The sequence below is a fragment of the Heptranchias perlo genome, chromosome 3 (assembly GCF_035084215.1).
Source record: "Heptranchias perlo isolate sHepPer1 chromosome 3, sHepPer1.hap1, whole genome shotgun sequence".
Lineage (NCBI taxonomy): Eukaryota > Metazoa > Chordata > Chondrichthyes > Hexanchiformes > Hexanchidae > Heptranchias > Heptranchias perlo.
Window position 1 is genome coordinate 16,812,199 of NC_090327.1, and position 17,004 is coordinate 16,829,202.

The window sequence follows — 17,004 nt, forward strand, 5'->3', positions numbered from 1 at the left end:
GCTAACAGAATGCTGGCCATCATATCCAGAGGACTAGAATACAAAGGGGTAGAAGTTATGCTACAGCTATACAAAACCCTGGTTAGACCACACCTGGAGTGCTGTTTTCAGTTCTGGGCACTGCAACATAGGAAGGATATACTGGCTTGGAAGGAGTGTAGCGTAGGTTTACTAGAGTGATACCTGGACTCCAAGGGTTAAATTACGAGGAGCGATTAGGCAAACTAGGGTTGTATTCCCTGGAATTTAGAAGATTACGGGGTGATTTGATCAAAGTTCTCAAGATATTAAGGGGAACTGATAGTTTCTTTCTCTCCATCTACCCTATTTCTGCTGGTTGGGGATTCTAGGACTATGGGTCATAGCCTAAAAATTACAGCCAGGACTTTCAGGAGTGAAGTTAGGAAACACTTCTCCATGCAAAGGGTGGTAGACATTTGGAAACACTCTTCCGCAAACCACAGTTGATGTTAGCTCAACTGTTAATTTTAAATCTGAGATTGATAGATTTTTGTTAACCAAATGTATTAAGGAATATGGGGATATGGAGTTAGATCACAGATCAGCTATGATCTCACTGAATAGCGGAATGGCTCGAGATGCTAAATGGCCTACTCCTGTTCCTATGTTTCTACCTAACAGGAGTAGGCCATTTAATTCTATTTACCTACCTTGGTTCCATAACCCTTGCCTAACAAAAATCTATCAATCTCAGTTCTGAAATTTTCTTGTTCACCTTCATTGCTTTCTGTTTCCCTTCGCGTGTTTGCTCTGTACTTGCTTGAAAACTTTAACATCTTCCAATTCTGACAAAAGGTCTTCGACCTGAAACATTAACTGTGTTTCTTTCTCCACAGATGCTGCCTCACTTGCTGAGCTTTTCCAGCATTTTCTGTTTTTATTTCTGACATTTTCTATTGACCTAACTTCAACAGCTTTTTGGAGGAAGGGAGTTCCAGATTGCCACCACCTTTTGTGTGAAGAGGTGCTTTCTGACATCACCCCTGAACGGCCTAGCTCTAATTTTAAGGTTATTCCCTCTTGTTCTGGACTCCCCCAACAGAGGAAATAGTTTCTCACTATCGACCCTATTAACTCCTTTGATCATCTTAAACTCCTCAATTAGATCACCCCTTAATCTTTTATATTCAAGGGAATAAAAGCCTAGTTTATGCTACCCGTCCTCATAACATAACCCATTTAGCCCAGGCATCATCGTGGTGAATCTGCACTGCATCCCATCCAAGGCCATTATACCCTTCCTGAGGTGCAGTACTCAGAATTCAATGCAATACTCCAGAAAAAGACAAAAGACAAGGCTGAAGCGTTTGCAACCATCTTTAGCTGGAAGTGCCAAGTGGATGATCCATCTCTGCCTCCTCCCGATATCCCCACCATCACAGAAGCCAATCTTCAGTCAATTCGATTCACTCCATGTGACATCAAGAAACGGCTGAGTACATTGGATACAGCAAAGGCTATGGGTCCCGACAACATCCCAGCTGTAGTGCTAAAGACTTGTGCTCCAGAACGAGCCGCGTCTCTAGCCAAACTGTTCTAGTACAGCTACAACCCTGGCATCTACCCGACAATGTGGAAAATTGCCCAGGTGTATCCCATCCACAAAAAGCAGGACAAATCCAATCCGGCCAATTACCGCCCCATCAGTCTACTCTCAATCATCAGCAAAGTGATGGAAGGTGTCGTCGACAGTGCCATCAAGCGGCACTTACTCACCGATGCTCAGTTTGGGTTCCGCCAGGACCACTCGGCTCCAGACCTCATTACAGCCTTGGTCCAAACATGGACAAAAGAGCTGAATTCCAGAGGTGAGGTGAGGTGAGAGTGACTGCCCTTGATATCAAGGCAGCATTTGACCAAGTGTGGCATCAAGGAGCCCTAGTAAAATTGAAGTCAATGGGAATCAGGGGGAAAATTCTCCAGTGGCTGGAGTCATACCTAGCACAAAGGAAGATGGTAATGGTTGTTGGAGGCCAATCATCTCAGCCCCAGGACATTGCTGCAGGAGTTCCTCAGGGTAGTGTCCTAGGCCCAACCATCTTCAGCTGCTTCATCAATGACCTTCCCTCCATCATAAGGTCAGAAATGGGGATGTTCGCTGAAGATTGCACAGTGTTCAGTTCCATTCGTAACCCCTCAAATAATGAAGCAGTCTGAGCCCGCATGCAGCAAGACCTGGACAACATCCAGGCTTGGGCTGATAAGTGGCAAGTAACATTCGCGCCAGACAAGTGCCAGGCAATGACCATCTCCGACAAGAGAGAGTCTAACCACCTCCTCTTGACATTCAATGGCATTACCATCGCCGAACCCCCCATCATCAACATCCTGGGGGTCACCATTGACCAGAAACTTAACTGGACCCGCCATATAAATACTGTGGCTACGAGAGCAGGTCAGAGGCTGGGTATTCTGTGGCGAATGACTCGCCTCCTGACTCCCCAAAGCCTTTCCACCATCTACAAGGCACAAGTCAGGAGTGTGATAGAATACTCTCCACTTGCGGGGATGAGTGCAGCTCCAACAACACTCAAGAAGCTCAACACCATCCAGGACAAAGCAGCCCGTTTGATTGGCACCCCATCCACCACCCTTAACATTCACTCCCTTCACCACCGGCACACAGTGGCTGCAGTGTGTACCATCCACAGGATGCACTGCAGCAACTCGCCAAGGCTTCTTCGACAGCACTTCCCAAACCCGCGACCTCTACCACCTAGAAGGACAAGAGCAGCAGGCACATGGGAACACCACCACCTACATGTTCCCCTCCAAGTCACGCACCATCCCGACTTGGAAATATAGCGCCATTCCTTCATCGTCGCTGGTCAAAATCCTGGAACTCCCTTCCTAGCAGCACTGTGGGAGAACCTTCACCACGTGGACTGCAGCGGTTCAAGGCGGCGGCTCACCACCACCTTCTCAAGGGCAATTAGGGATGAGCAATAAATGCTGGCCTTGCCAGCGACGCCCACGTCCCATGAACGAATAAAAAAAAAATGGGGTCTAACCAGAGCTCTGTACAGTTGTTAAATAACTTCCACCCCTTTGGATTCCAGCCCTCTTGCGATAAAGGCTAACATTCCATTAGCCTTTTTAATTACTTTTTGCACCTGTCCACTAGCTTTGAGTGATTTTTGTACTTGGACCCCCTAAATCTCTCTGCCTTTCCACAGTTCCTAGAACCTCACCATGTAGAAAATACTGATCTTTCTTTCTTACGTCCCAATTGGATGACCTCACACTTTCCCACATTGAATTCCATATGCCACAGTTTTGCTCACTCACTTAATCTATCAATGTCCCTTTGGAACTGTCTGCTCCCATCTGCACTATTTACTGTGCCATCTAACTTAGTCTTGTCAGCAAACTTAGATATACGGCTCTCCAATCTTTTATCCAAATCATTTATAAATATAGTGAAAATCTGAGGCCAAATTCTATTTAGTTAGAATTAAAGAACAATAGGAGGAGCTATGACACTACTGGGCATATACTATAGGCCACCAAACAGTGGGAAGGAGATAGAGGAGCTAATTTTCAGGCAAATTAAAGAAAGATGCAAGAACTATAGAGCAGTGATTATTGGGGACTTCAATTATCCCGATATAGACTGGAACGATAATGGTGTAAAGGGCAAAGAGGTGAAGGAATTCTTGAAATGCGTAAAAGAGAACTTTCTTGATCAGTGTGTTTCCAGCCCAGTGAGGAACGAAGCAATGCCGGATCTAGTTCTGGGGAATGAAATAGGGCAAGTGAAGCATGTTTCAGTGGGGGAGCATTTGGTGAACAGTGATCATATCATCAGGTTTAGAATAGTTATGGAAAAAGACTAGGAACAATCAAGCATAAAAATACTTAACTGGAGGAGGGATTGGAATCAAAAATTGGTGGGTAAAACAGCAATTGAACAATGGGAGAAACTGGTTCGGGTACAGAGTAGACACATTCCCACAAGGCGGAAAGGAAGAACATCCAAAGCTACAGCTCCATGGATAACTAAAGATTTAGAGATTAAAATGAAACAAAAAAATAAGGCTTATGACAAATGTAAGGTTCATAATACAGTGGAGAACCAAGCTAAATGCAGAAAGTACAGAGGAGATTTTAAAAAGGGAATAAGAGGAGCAAAGAGAGATTATGAGATTAGATTAGTGGCTAACACAAAAAGGGAGCCCAAAAGTCTTTTATAAACACAAATAGTAAAAAAGTCAAAGGAAGGCTGGGGCTGATTAGGGACAAAAAAGATCATCTTGTGCAGGCAGAGAGTATGGCTGAGGTACTAAATGAATATTTCACATTGGTCTTCACTGGAGAAGAGGATGCTGCTAATGTAGCAGTAAAGGAGGAGGTAGTAGCGATATTGTATAGGATAAAAATAGATAAAGAGGAGGTACTTAAAAGATTGGTAGTACTCAAAGTAGAAAAGTCACCCATCCAGATGGGTTACATCCTAGGTTACTGAGGGAAGTAAGGGTGGAAATTGCAGAGGCTCTAGCCACAATCCTCCAATCCTCCTTAGATATGGGGGTGGTGCCAGAGGATTGGTGAACTGCAAATGTTATACACCTGTTCAAAAAGGAGGAGGGGGATAAACTCGGCAATTACAGGCCAGTCAGCTTAACATAAGTGGTGGGGAAACTTTGAGAGAATATAATCCGGGACAAAATTAATTGGCACTTAGAAAAAAGTACGGGATAATAAATGAACGTCAGCACAGATTTGTTAAAAGAAAATGTTTGACTAACTTGATTGAGTTCTTTGATGAAGTAATGGAGAGGGTTGATGAGGGTAGTGCAGTTGATGTGTAATTGGACTTTCAAAAGGCATTTGATAAAGTACCACATAATAGACTTGTAAGCAAAATTAAACCCCATGAGATTAAAGGGACAGTAGCAACATGGACACAAAATTGGCTAAGGGACAGAAAGAGAGTAGTGGTGAACGGTTGTTTTTCAGACTGGAGGGAAGTGTAGTGTTCCCCAGGGGTCAGTATTAGGACCATTGCTCTGTTTGGATATATATTAATGAACTGGACTTCGGTATAATTTCAAAGTTTGCAGATGACACGAAACTCGGAAATATAGCAAACAATGTGGAGGATAGTAACATACTTCAGGAGGACATAGATTGGTGAAATGGGCAGACACGTGGCAGATGAAATTTAATGCAGAGAAGTGTGAAGTATACATTTTGGTAGGAAGAATGAGGAGAAGCAATATAAACTAAATGGTACATTTTAAAGGGGGTACAGCAACAGAGAGACCTGGGGGTGTATGTACACAAATCTTTGAAGGTAGCAGGACAATTTGAGATAGCTGTTAAAAAAGCATATGGGATCCTGGGCTTTAGTAAAAGCCCAGGATCCCTCCTTTTATCGCTGATCCCACGCTCCGCTCGCTCTCTCCCTCCTCCTTTTATCGCTAATCCCAGACTCCGCAAAGATGCAAGACATGCCAGATCATCAACACAGATACCACCATCACACGAGAGGACACCACCCACCAGGTGCATGGTTCATACTCCTGTGACTCGGCCAACGTTGTCTACCTCATACGTTGCAGGAAAGGATGCCCCGAAGCATGGTACATTGGCGAGACCATGCAGACGCTGCGACAACGGATGAACGGACACCGCGCAACAATCGCCAAACAGGAGGGTTCCCTCCCAGTCGGGGAACACTTCAGCAGTCATGGACATTCATCCACCGACCTTCGGGTAAGCGTACTCCAAGGCAGCCTTCGAGACACACGACAACGCAAAATCGTCGAGCAGAAATTGATAGCCAAGTTCCGCACCCATGAGGACGGCCTCAACCGGGATCTTGGGTTCATGTCACGCTACACGTTACCCCACCAGCGAACAAATGTTATCTGTTTTTAATATAACGGGTCAGTTGCTGTCTTTTCTATGTTTCTACCTCTCTATCTCTGTTTTTTTTGTTTTTTTGGGGGTTTTTTTTGGTGATTTGTATATTCGGAGACCTTGCAGGTAACACCTGTCTGTCTGCACACTGATTGCCTTGGCAACGGACAGTTGAAAAAACTGTCTGTACTCACCAAGCATTGTTCTGTGAATTATAAATGCGATTTCATTTCGAGGATTTCATTTCCAACAACGTTCACCTGAGGAAGGAGGAAGCCTCCGAAAGCTTGTGAATTTAAAATAAAATTGCTGGACTATAACTTGGTGTTGTAAAATTGTTTACAATTTAGTAAAAGAGGTGGAGAGTACAAAAGCAAGGAAGTTATGCTAAACCTTTATAAAACACTGGTTAGGCCTCAGCTGGAGTATTGTGTTCAATTCTGAGCACCACACTTTAGGAAGGATTTCAAGGCTTTGGAGGGGGTGCAAAAGAGATTTACTAAAATGGTAGCAGGGATGAGCGACTTCGGTTATGTGGCGAGATTGGAGAAGCTGGGGTTGAGATTTGATAGAGGTGTTCAAAATCATGAATGGTTTTGACAGTGTAAATAAGAAGAAGCTGTTTCCAGTGGCAGAAGGGTCGGTAATCAGAGGATGCAGATTTGAGGTGATCGGCAGAAGAACCAGACGCGACGTGAGGAAACATTTTTTTTTTAACACTGAGTTATAATGATCTGGAATGCATTGCCTGAAAGAGTGGTGGAAGCAGATTCAAAATAACTATCTAAAGGGAATTGGAAGGGCAGGGAACTAAATTACAGGACTATGAGAAAAGAGTGAGGGAGTAGGACTAATTGAATAGCTCTTTCAAAAAGCTGGCACAGGCACAATAGACCAAATGGTGTCCTTCTGTGCTGTACCATACTATGATACCGATCCCTTGGGGACATGCTAATCACATCATGCCATTTTGTGTACATACCTATTATCCCCATGCTCTGTCTCCAACCTCCTAACCAATTCCCTAGCCAAGCTAATAGGTTGCCTCCATTTCTACATGCTCTCATTTTTGTTAACAGTCTTTTATGTGGAACTTTGTCGAATGTCTTCTGGAAGTGCATATAAATAACATCCATAGACACTCCCTTATCTACCACATTTGTTACCTCCTCAAAAAATTCAACGAGGTTCATTAGACATAACTTACCCTTTACAAATCCATGCTGGCTCTCTCTCATCAGCTCATATTTATCCAAATGCTCAGTCACTACCTAATAACAGATTCTAGTAACTTCCCCACAACCAACATTAGGCCTATAATTTCCGAGTTTATCTCTCCTACCCTTCTTAAATAATGGAGCTACATTAGCAGTTTTCCAATCCAAAAAGGAACAATTCTTGAATCAAGAGAGTTTTGGAAGATCATGACTAACCCATCAGCAATTTCTTCACCTACTTCTTTTAATTCCCTGGGGTGGAAACCATTGGGTCCTGGAGATTTATCTAACTTTAATCTCATTAGTTTCTCCATCACCATTTTTTTTTTAAAAACTTGTATTGAATCTAGTTCGTTCCTCCCCTTGATTTATGTTCAGTGTTCCTTCTATCTCTGGTACTTTATCCTCTCCATCCACTGTGAAAACGGATAAAGTAGCAATTTCGTAAGTCTGCCATTTCCTGATTTCCAATCCCAATATTAAAACCACAAATAGTTACAGCACTCTGTGTCCGTGCAGACCTCAATTCAAATCATGATGATAGCATTATTACTAGCCCAATAAATGCATTTAATATCGTGAATCTTTGGAATTCTCTACCCCAGAGGGCTGTGGATAGTCAGTCGTTGAGTATATTCAAGACTGAGATCGATGGATATTTGGACACTAAGGGAATCAAGGGATATGGGGATAGGGCAGGAAAGCAGAGTTGAGGTAGAACATCAGCCATGATCTTATTGAATAGTAGAGCACACTCGAGGGGCCGTATGGCCTACTCCTATTTCTTAAGTCCTTACTCATTTTAATAACTTGGACAATAAGATATATTTGTTCATATTCATCTCCATTATTAAACCAAAAACAGGGGAAAAAAAGTGGTCCAGCTTCCTAATGGCTTAATTGGTACCATCGGGCCCAGAAGGACCTAAGTTTGATCCCCCATGTACTGAGATAACTAATTTCAGTCAGGGTGGCAAGGTGCTAGAATTAGTTTCAGTACCTCTGGGCTGGGAAGGGAAAACTCGTCAGCTACAGTTCTTGCTCCTACTTGCTATTCAGTGACTCCTGCTAGAAAGTGGATAAACACAGGATTCGGATTGGCCGTAATGCCCCTCGTGGTAAAATAGCATGTCAACATTCACCATCTAGACCCGGACACAAAAAAAAGTCATTTGAATAACATTCCAGAAGGTGACCAGTGCCTGGGGAAGATAGTTTAGCAGGAGTCTCAGAACAGAAAGTGAAAGGACAGAAAGTGAGAAATCTGGAAGGGAAAAAATAAACAAATCTAACAAGAAAATGTCAGACCAACTCTAAAAGTTTGATCCTTAAAGTTCAATATTTTTTTTAAATGTGATGCAACTTATTAAATCTCCCCGTTACCAGAGTCAATTCCAGACATTGCTGCATTTTTGGGTCCATGCACAAATCAGAATCCAACATAAACATTATGACATTCATGTATGTTTAATGTGATTCATCTGATAGACTCTCAAATACAAGAGATCAGGTTTGACTTTGATTGTGATGCATAAATAAGGTGTGGAAACATGTATGGCTCACATCTGGACTGCTCCACTGGTGAATTTGTGCACTTTGGACTATTTACTCAGCTAACTATTAAAACAAACAAAGATCGAATTGAGCCACTAAGTTGTCGAGGTAAGAGAACTTAGCATTTTCAAACAAAAAGGGTGCCAGGAAAAATGCTTACTGACAAATACAAACTAATGCATTGCTGCATCCAATAAAAATGCTAGCAAATTTAAATCTTTAAATTCTTAGAATATAAACAGTGTCAGGTACCCAGAGAACGATTTAAGAATGTTCTAGCCCTAAACCCTGTGATACAACACAAAACTGTAATGCAAATCTAGTCATTTTATTGGGTAGTTAACAATTATATAGTCAATGTGTCAACCAAAAAATTGCAACTTTCTGAAGTCGAATCTAACAAACAATAGTCAGCTGATGACCCCAATCTATTCTGTTTGAAATGCTGTCTGCAAATTTAATAAAAGGCTGGTATTTGCTATCTATTTTAATACAGCAGCCACTGTACTATTTACAGTTTAGCTGAACAGTCATAGGGTCATAATCATACATTTATTTATGAACATTATGACACTCAGCATTGCACATATGAATCTCAAATTAGAAGGCAGACAGTTGGATGCATATAGTTTTAACATATCAAATTTAATGTATTTTCTACTCTAAACTAAGAGCAACACCATTTTCAACTAATCCTAATAAGGGCAAAAATGTTTTTAGTGGCCTATTAAAAATAATCAATTACTTTTACATTTGTTAAAGACTATCCCAATTTTGCATTCATTCTTACCTGAAACAGTAACAGTTGATCCAGGGTCAATAATCCCACTGTTAGGCCGTACACAGTACCGGCGCGGTGCTGTAGTCTTCACTTTGAAGCATACCCTCTTATCTGCTGGGTTTTTCAATTTAAGGTTTGTAGTTACTACATCTGTAAATGGACCTACATATATACACAAAAAAATACATTAATAAAGAATGAAGAACTTGAATTCACATAACATTTTCACAGCCAATTAATATTACATAGAATGTACAGCACAGAAACAGGCCATTTGGCCCAACAGTCCATGCCGGTGTTTATGCTCAACACGCGCCTCCTCCCACCCCTCTTCATCTAACCCTATCAACATAACCTCCTATTCCTTTCTCCCTCATTTGTTTAATTTAGCTGCCACTTAAATGCATCTATGTTATTCACCTTAACTACTTCTGGTGGTACTTGATTTTGATTCTGTATTACCCTGGAGATACATGTTCCATAGCAAGTCCCATCTTCAATGTATAATAACTTTCCTTACATAAATATAAAGATTGGGGAGCACGCAGCTTTAAACTCCATTTTGGAATCTCAAGAGCTCTGAAATATAGATGTGTGTTATTTCAATAATTTGATTGAAAATGTAACAACTGACATTTACATAGCATCTTTTAACAAAGATGTTACAAAGCTCTTCACAGAGGCATAATGAAGAAAACTTCTTGCTGAGAACATGTTTAAAAATTAGGATCAGCATACACAAGTTTGATCAAAGGTGGGTTTTACGGAAAGGTCTTAAAGGACATGAGGGCGGTGTGGTGGTGGTGGTGGTGGGACCAACGGACGGACGGACGTATGTATAAGAGAAGGAAGATTGTAGGAGGTTACAAAGATAGGGAGGGGAAAGGCCAGAAATGGATTTAAACACAAGGATGAGAATTTTAAATTTGAGATGTTGGGGTACCAGGAGACAACGTAGATGTGCGGGGACAGGGGTGATGGACGAGCAGGATTTCGGCCGTGTAGAACATAGGTAGCAAAGTTTGAATGAGCTGAAGTTTACAGAGAGTGGAGGATGGGAGGCCAGCCAGCTTGGAATATTTAAGTGTGGAGGTGACAAAAGTCATAGATAAGGATTTCAGCAGCAGTCGGGAGGTAGGCAACATTAAAGGTGAAGTGGGGAATCTTTATGATAGAAATGATATGGGATCAGAAGCTCAGCTCTGAGTCAAACTGTCTGCTGAGGATGTTAACAGTCTGGCTCAAAACAAGATACTGACCAGGGGGGAGGGATAGAGTAAGTAGCACGAGTATGGAGTTCATGGCAGAACCAAATTTGCCAGCTTTGGTATTTATCTTGAGGAAACAAGATTGGAGGTCAGACAAGCGAAAAGGCATTAGAGGGATCAAGAAAGGTGGTGAGGAAGTGGAGCTGGGTGTCATCACCATACACTGGAAGTTGACTCCATGTCTGTGGAATAGGCACTATGTCGAGAAGGAAAAGTAGGGGGCAAGAATGGATGCTTCGGGAACTCCCACGGTGACAATGAGGTCTGAGAAGAGATGCCATTGCTAGAGATGCTCTGGCTACACTTGGATAGGCAAGAGTGGAACCAAGCAAAAGCAGTCTCACCAAGCTGAACGATGGAGTAGCATTGGAGGAGGATGGTGTGACCATGTTAAAAGCTGCAGAAAGCTTGAGAAGGAGAATGAGAAGGGATAATGCATAGCAGTGTCAAAATATTATTTGTAAAAAAAAACTGCCCCTTTCCTCTGTTTCCCCTTTTTCTCCTTCACCCAGCTCACTCCCCCAAAAAAAAACATTTTCTGATCAAGGAAATTACTAAATACAGTAGATTTACTAAATTTGCCCATCTAGTTTGTTATAGCTGTAACCAATTCAGTGTTAACACTTCAATTTCAGTAAAGCATAATGATGAATCTGTGAAATGGTCATATAATGTCCATTTGAACTATGAAAAACTGTAGAATCATAGAATTCATCTTTCCAAACTCAGGTTGCGTCTGGGGAGAGGATTTTGAGCAATGTAATTTGAGGATGAAGTACTGGGGTTGCTGTTGGTGGGAGCAATGAGGATAAAGTAAGGCAACATATGAAATCCAAGTTAATTTTTCATAAATTCTATGGACATTAATAATCTCAGGGGTATTTCAATTACTTATAAAATGACGACTAGAATTTAGTATCTAGTTTTTCAGAATCGAGATTAAAATTTACTGGGAGGAAGTCCCACTGCAGTTAACTTTTTTTAAAAAGGCTTGAGGTTTCTGTTCACAAATTTGCATCATACTAAATTGTATACATCACACGAGGTTTTCAACACTAGATTAAGATTTACATATGAGTTGTGGGAAATTTCCAAGAGCACAAAACAAAAAGTCCACTTTACTGTGTTATTCACATTGTCTAATTCAAATATTGTATGATTTAAATTTTTAGTCAAAAACATGGCCTTCAATCAGTAGACTGCATTTCCAAATGTCTGCAAAACCATCCCTCATCTGGTAATAACTTAAAAGGAAACAGACAACATCCCTAAATGCAAAAGGAATCAATAACCTGTGGCTCTCCAACCAAGCATTCTTTTGTAATTAAGTGCAATTCACAAAAATATGCCAATCTGTTTCCTTCCACACACTGGTAACAATGCAACAAGACAAGAACTGCTTAAAAGGCACAATACAGATGATAATGGACATAGAGTCAGTAGTCGATTTTACATTGATAGATGAATTCAGGATCATGGACTATTCTCCCAATTTGGGAATATAAACTATAATGAAAAAATGCAAGATAAAAGTCTTATGAAAGCAGGCTGAGCATATTGGTCTGATGTGAGCTTTTCAAGTGCTTTAAGATCATTCTGTCCCAAACAACAACACTGTCTATTTATGATCCTTTGATACTACACTTGTGATCAGTTACTATGTTATAATGCCATCACCGACCCACCCCCCCCACCCCACCACACACCTTTCAGGAAAACAAGAAAAGCCACTTTTTTTTAAATGAAATTTGTTTGTTAATTACTTGTTGGGTTTCCTATGCCGAGATATCCAACCTGTGACCCGAGGGCTGCATGTGGCCCTAAGCCCTGGCAACTCTTACTCACTGGTTTGTCCTGTTTGAATTTTATGGGCTTGGAGTTTGAAAAAGGCTGTTCTTAAAACTGTCGCCTCATTGGTGGATAAATCTCAAATCAGAACACCAATATCTATTCCCATCAATTGTAAACAATTTTACAACACCAAGTTATAGTCCAGCAATTTTATTTTAAATTCACAAGCTTTCGGAGGCTTCCTCCTTCCTCAGGTAAATGTTCAGGAGCTCCTCGAAGCCTACGCATTTATACATATAGAACAATACATGGTGTTTACAGAATGCCCCTGCAACTGCCCGTTGCCAAGGCAATCACCGTGTTCAGACAGAGAGGTGTCACCTGCAGAACCCCCGAATACACATTCAACAAAAAAACAAACAGGAAAAAAAACAGAGAGGGGCAGAAACATCCGGAAGGCAGAGAAAGCCAGCAAATGACCCATTATATTAAAAACAGATAACATTTGTTCGCTGGTGGGGTAACGTGTAGCGTGACATGAACCCATCTCCACATCATATTCCAATCAACAACTTGAGATATATACAAACTAATGTAAGTAGGGATTTAAGCTTGATACATGGCCCCTGAGAATCCATATTACACACCCATGGTGTCTGTCCCATGAGGACCAAAGCTTGGACAACTCTGCCCTAATGTGGAGATGCCGGTGATGGACTGGGGTTGACAATTGTAAACAATTTTACAACACCAAGTTATAGTCCAGCAATTTTATTTTAAATTCACAAGCTTTCGGAGACTTCCTCAGGTAAATGTTTACCTGAGGAAGGAGGAAGTCTCCGAAAGCTTGTGAATTTAAAATAAAATTGCTGGACTATAACTTGGTGTTGTAAAATTACTCTGCCCTAGGACACACAGCATAGGTACCTGTGCTCATCTCTGCATTAAAGTAGGCCACTAGGTGGTATACGAGCTCTGTAATGGGTAACATTGCACTCTGATTATCCCGCTTTACAGATTTGCGAGCAGAAACTGGGAAACAATGGGCCAGAATTTGCTGGCAAAATAACAGCGGATTTAATACGCACTGTTATTAGTGTGTAAATCGTCCACCAATTTATGGCGAAGAGGAGATAGCCAATGAGGAAGGAATCGCCACAAATTGCTGGATGATTTGCCCCACTCCACCATTAGCCTTGTGAAAATGACAGCTCTCCATCAACTTCCCCGTGAGTTTCAAGAAATTGCTACAGTTGCACATTAATTACCAATTAAATTCACCGCAGAAAGTTAGGGCTGGTACAGAACAGTGTAAGGAGCTTTTTAATGACCAGATTTATGTTCCTGCAATGCCACTCAACCTTTCTGGCCCAGAAAGGGAACACTTGAAACTGTGGAGTCTCATTCCTGCAGATAGTAAACTATTCTTCAGAGATTTTTAAAATTTATTACAAATTTTTTCTTCTACTTTTCCTTTCTATCTCCTTTTTTCCCCTCTCTCTTAATCCAATCTTTCTTTCCCTCTCCATTTCTTTTTCTGTAGACCAATCACAACCTTGCAGTCCTATTTGACAGAGATGAGCTTCCGACCACACATCTGCTCCATCACCAAGACCACCTACTTCCGTCTCCGTCCCTGCCTCAGCTCATCTGCTGCTGAAACCCTCATCCATGCCTTTGTTACCTCTAGACTTCAGTATTCCAATGATTTCCTGGCCAGCCTCCCATCTTCCAACCTCCATAAATTTGAGCTCATCCAAAACTCTACTGCCCGTCTCCTAACTCGCACCAAGACCCATTCACCCATCACCCCTGTGCTCACAGACCTACACTGGCTCCTGGTCCAGGACCACCTCGATTTTAAACTACTCATCCTCGTTTTCAAATCCCTCTATGGCCTCGCTCCTCCCTATCTCCGTAACCTCCTCCAGTCCTACAACCCTTCGAGATCGCTGCGCTCCTCCAATTCTTACCTCTTGTGCATCCCCAATTTTAGTCGCTCCACCATTGGTGGCCGTGCCTTCAGTAGCCTAGGCCCTAAGCTCTGGCATTCCGTCCCGAAACCTCTCCGCCTCTCTACCCTCCTTTAAGATGCTCTTTAAAACCTACCTCTTTGACCAAGCTTTTGTTCATCTGTCCTAATGTAGCTCGGTGACAAATTTTGTTTGATAATCACTCCTGTGAAACACCTTGGGGCTTTTTAAATACATTAAAGGTGCTATATAAATGCAAGTTGTTGTTGTACCTAATATGACACTTGTACTTCATTTCCTTTGTCATTCCGGTTTATTTCTCGATCCTTAAATCTCATCGGTTAAGGAAATAGACTGTTGGCTCAGTTATTTACCAACTTGAGCTAAAAGGTGAGGGGGGGGTAGTCTAACCAACAGGGCAAACAGCAAGATGCCCCGCCCCAGCAAATTCTAGGTCAGTGACAGCATCATCAACACTTAATTTCTTGATTTCACAATGTTGTTTTAACTTGCTCCATTCAATTGCAAAGAGGGGGATAATCTCCCCCCTCTCACACGAATTGCTAACAAAATAGCAGCAAAAACAAAAGATAGAGGACCACTAAGTCACTACAATGCAGATCGACTTAAATCTGAAATCAAATTTCAACACCAATTCACTTTTATAGAGTGACCATAGTGATGAGAATTTCAAATATAAATGTTTATGTAATTTTGAAGGAGCGCATTGACAATTCTACTTACCTCTTCAATTTATCTTTCACTTTTCCAATTATGCTGTTCACTTTTTGATTTCACTTCTAATTTCAAGAATTTTTAGTATTCATTCTTGCTATTGTTAACATGGAGAGGGAATATTGCCAATTTAAAATCACATGGAAACTAATGTGTTCAGCAAATAATTTAGTTGTGCACAACTTAATTTCACTATTCAAAGTTAATCCATGCAATTTTACCTTTGCAAAAATTGTGACATAGATACCGTTACAATTTTCAACCCATGATATTAAGTCCTACTTCAAAAGGATAAAACCAGTAGCCCTAATACAACTCTGCACCAAATTCAGATTAAATCCTTGTACCATGATTAAACACTCGGGTCTCAAGTTCAACACTGTGAGCCATAAAATTTCAATTATGAAGTATTCTAGGCCTGCAAAAACTATCCATTGCCACATGTAATTCTGCATTAAACACGTTTCTGACTGCAGATAGCCTACATACATAGAGAACCATTTTCTGAAGAAAGAAGTCCACTTAGACATTATGCTTTTAAAGCCAATACGTCAACTTTTGTTGGAGGGAACTGCAAAAAAAAGACGAGTCCAAAAAGCAGCTGAAGTTTTCATAATTTTAGGCAGCACTGAGTAAGTTTACAAATAAAACAGGATGCCCTCTAATAATTTTGGGACAATATGGATCAAATCAAGATGGTAGCAGCTACGTTGTCCTCAAATAGACACAAGTATTTTGAAATCCTACACTGTACTTAATGCTGACCTACTGATGTAAATACGAATATATGAATTGTGTGTGGCCTTGCTCATACTTCATTGGAGGAAATAGTATGTCTTTCAACTGTTAATTGCAACAGGCTGAGAAAAGTGCAACCTAGAGCAAGGAAGAATAACCAATGTTTTTGGAATACTTGCTTTTAAAATGTCAACACCATCTCTGCAGCAAGTAAGAATAGGAACCAGCAGCTCAAATGACAGTGAGTTATTTATGTATTTATTCGTGGTCAGGGCCAGCAGGAAAATATTGGGGAAACATCAGGCAGCAAAACAACTTGCATTTATATGACGCCTTTAGGGTAGGAAAGCATCCCAAGGTGCTTCACCAGGAGCATAAGAAAAATAACGAAAAACGAGCCAAAGAAACAAATTAGGACATGTGACTAAAAGCATGGCCAGAGAGATAAGCTGTAAGGAGGGTCTTAAAAGACGAAAAGGAGACGGAGACACAGGTTTCGGAAGGGGATTCCAGAGATTAGGGCCTAGACAGCTAAAGGCACAGCTGTCAATGGTAGGGCGAAGAGAGTGGATGATGCACGAGACACCAGAGTTCTTGAAGGGTTGTAGGGCTAGAGGAAGTTAAAGAAATAGGGATGGGCAAGGCCATGAAGGGATTTGAATGCGAGTCCACGCGCAAAGTGATGGAAGGTGTCGTCGACTGTGCTATCAAGCGGCACTTACTCACCAATAACCTGCTCACCGATGCTCAGTTTGGGTTCCACCAAGACCACTCGGCTCCAGACCTCATTACAGCCTTGATCCAAACATGGACAAAAGAGCTAAATTCCAGAGGTGAGCTGAGAGTGACTGCCCTTGCCATCAAGGCAGCATTTAAGAGTGTGGCATCAAGGAGCCCTAGTACAACTGAAGTCAATGGGAATCAGGGGGAACACTCCAGTGGTTGGAGTCATACCTAGTACAAAGGAAGATGGCAGTGGTTGTTGGAGGCCAATCATCTCAGCTCCAATACATCGCTGCAGGAGTTCCTCAGGGCAGTGTCCGAGGCCCAACCGTCTTCAG

At 41.6% G+C, this 17,004-nt stretch overlaps 1 protein-coding gene across 1 annotated transcript in view; it reads right to left on the reverse strand.

Moving 5' to 3' along the window:
* The window catches only part of vapal (VAMP (vesicle-associated membrane protein)-associated protein A, like), a 107,405-nt gene that overhangs the window by 56,059 nt on the left and 34,342 nt on the right, over positions 1-17,004 (reverse strand). The window contains exon 2 of the mRNA XM_067978325.1: positions 9,448-9,600. Within this exon, the coding sequence (XP_067834426.1) occupies positions 9,448-9,600 (153 nt within the window). The remainder of the gene's footprint in view (positions 1-9,447; positions 9,601-17,004) is intronic.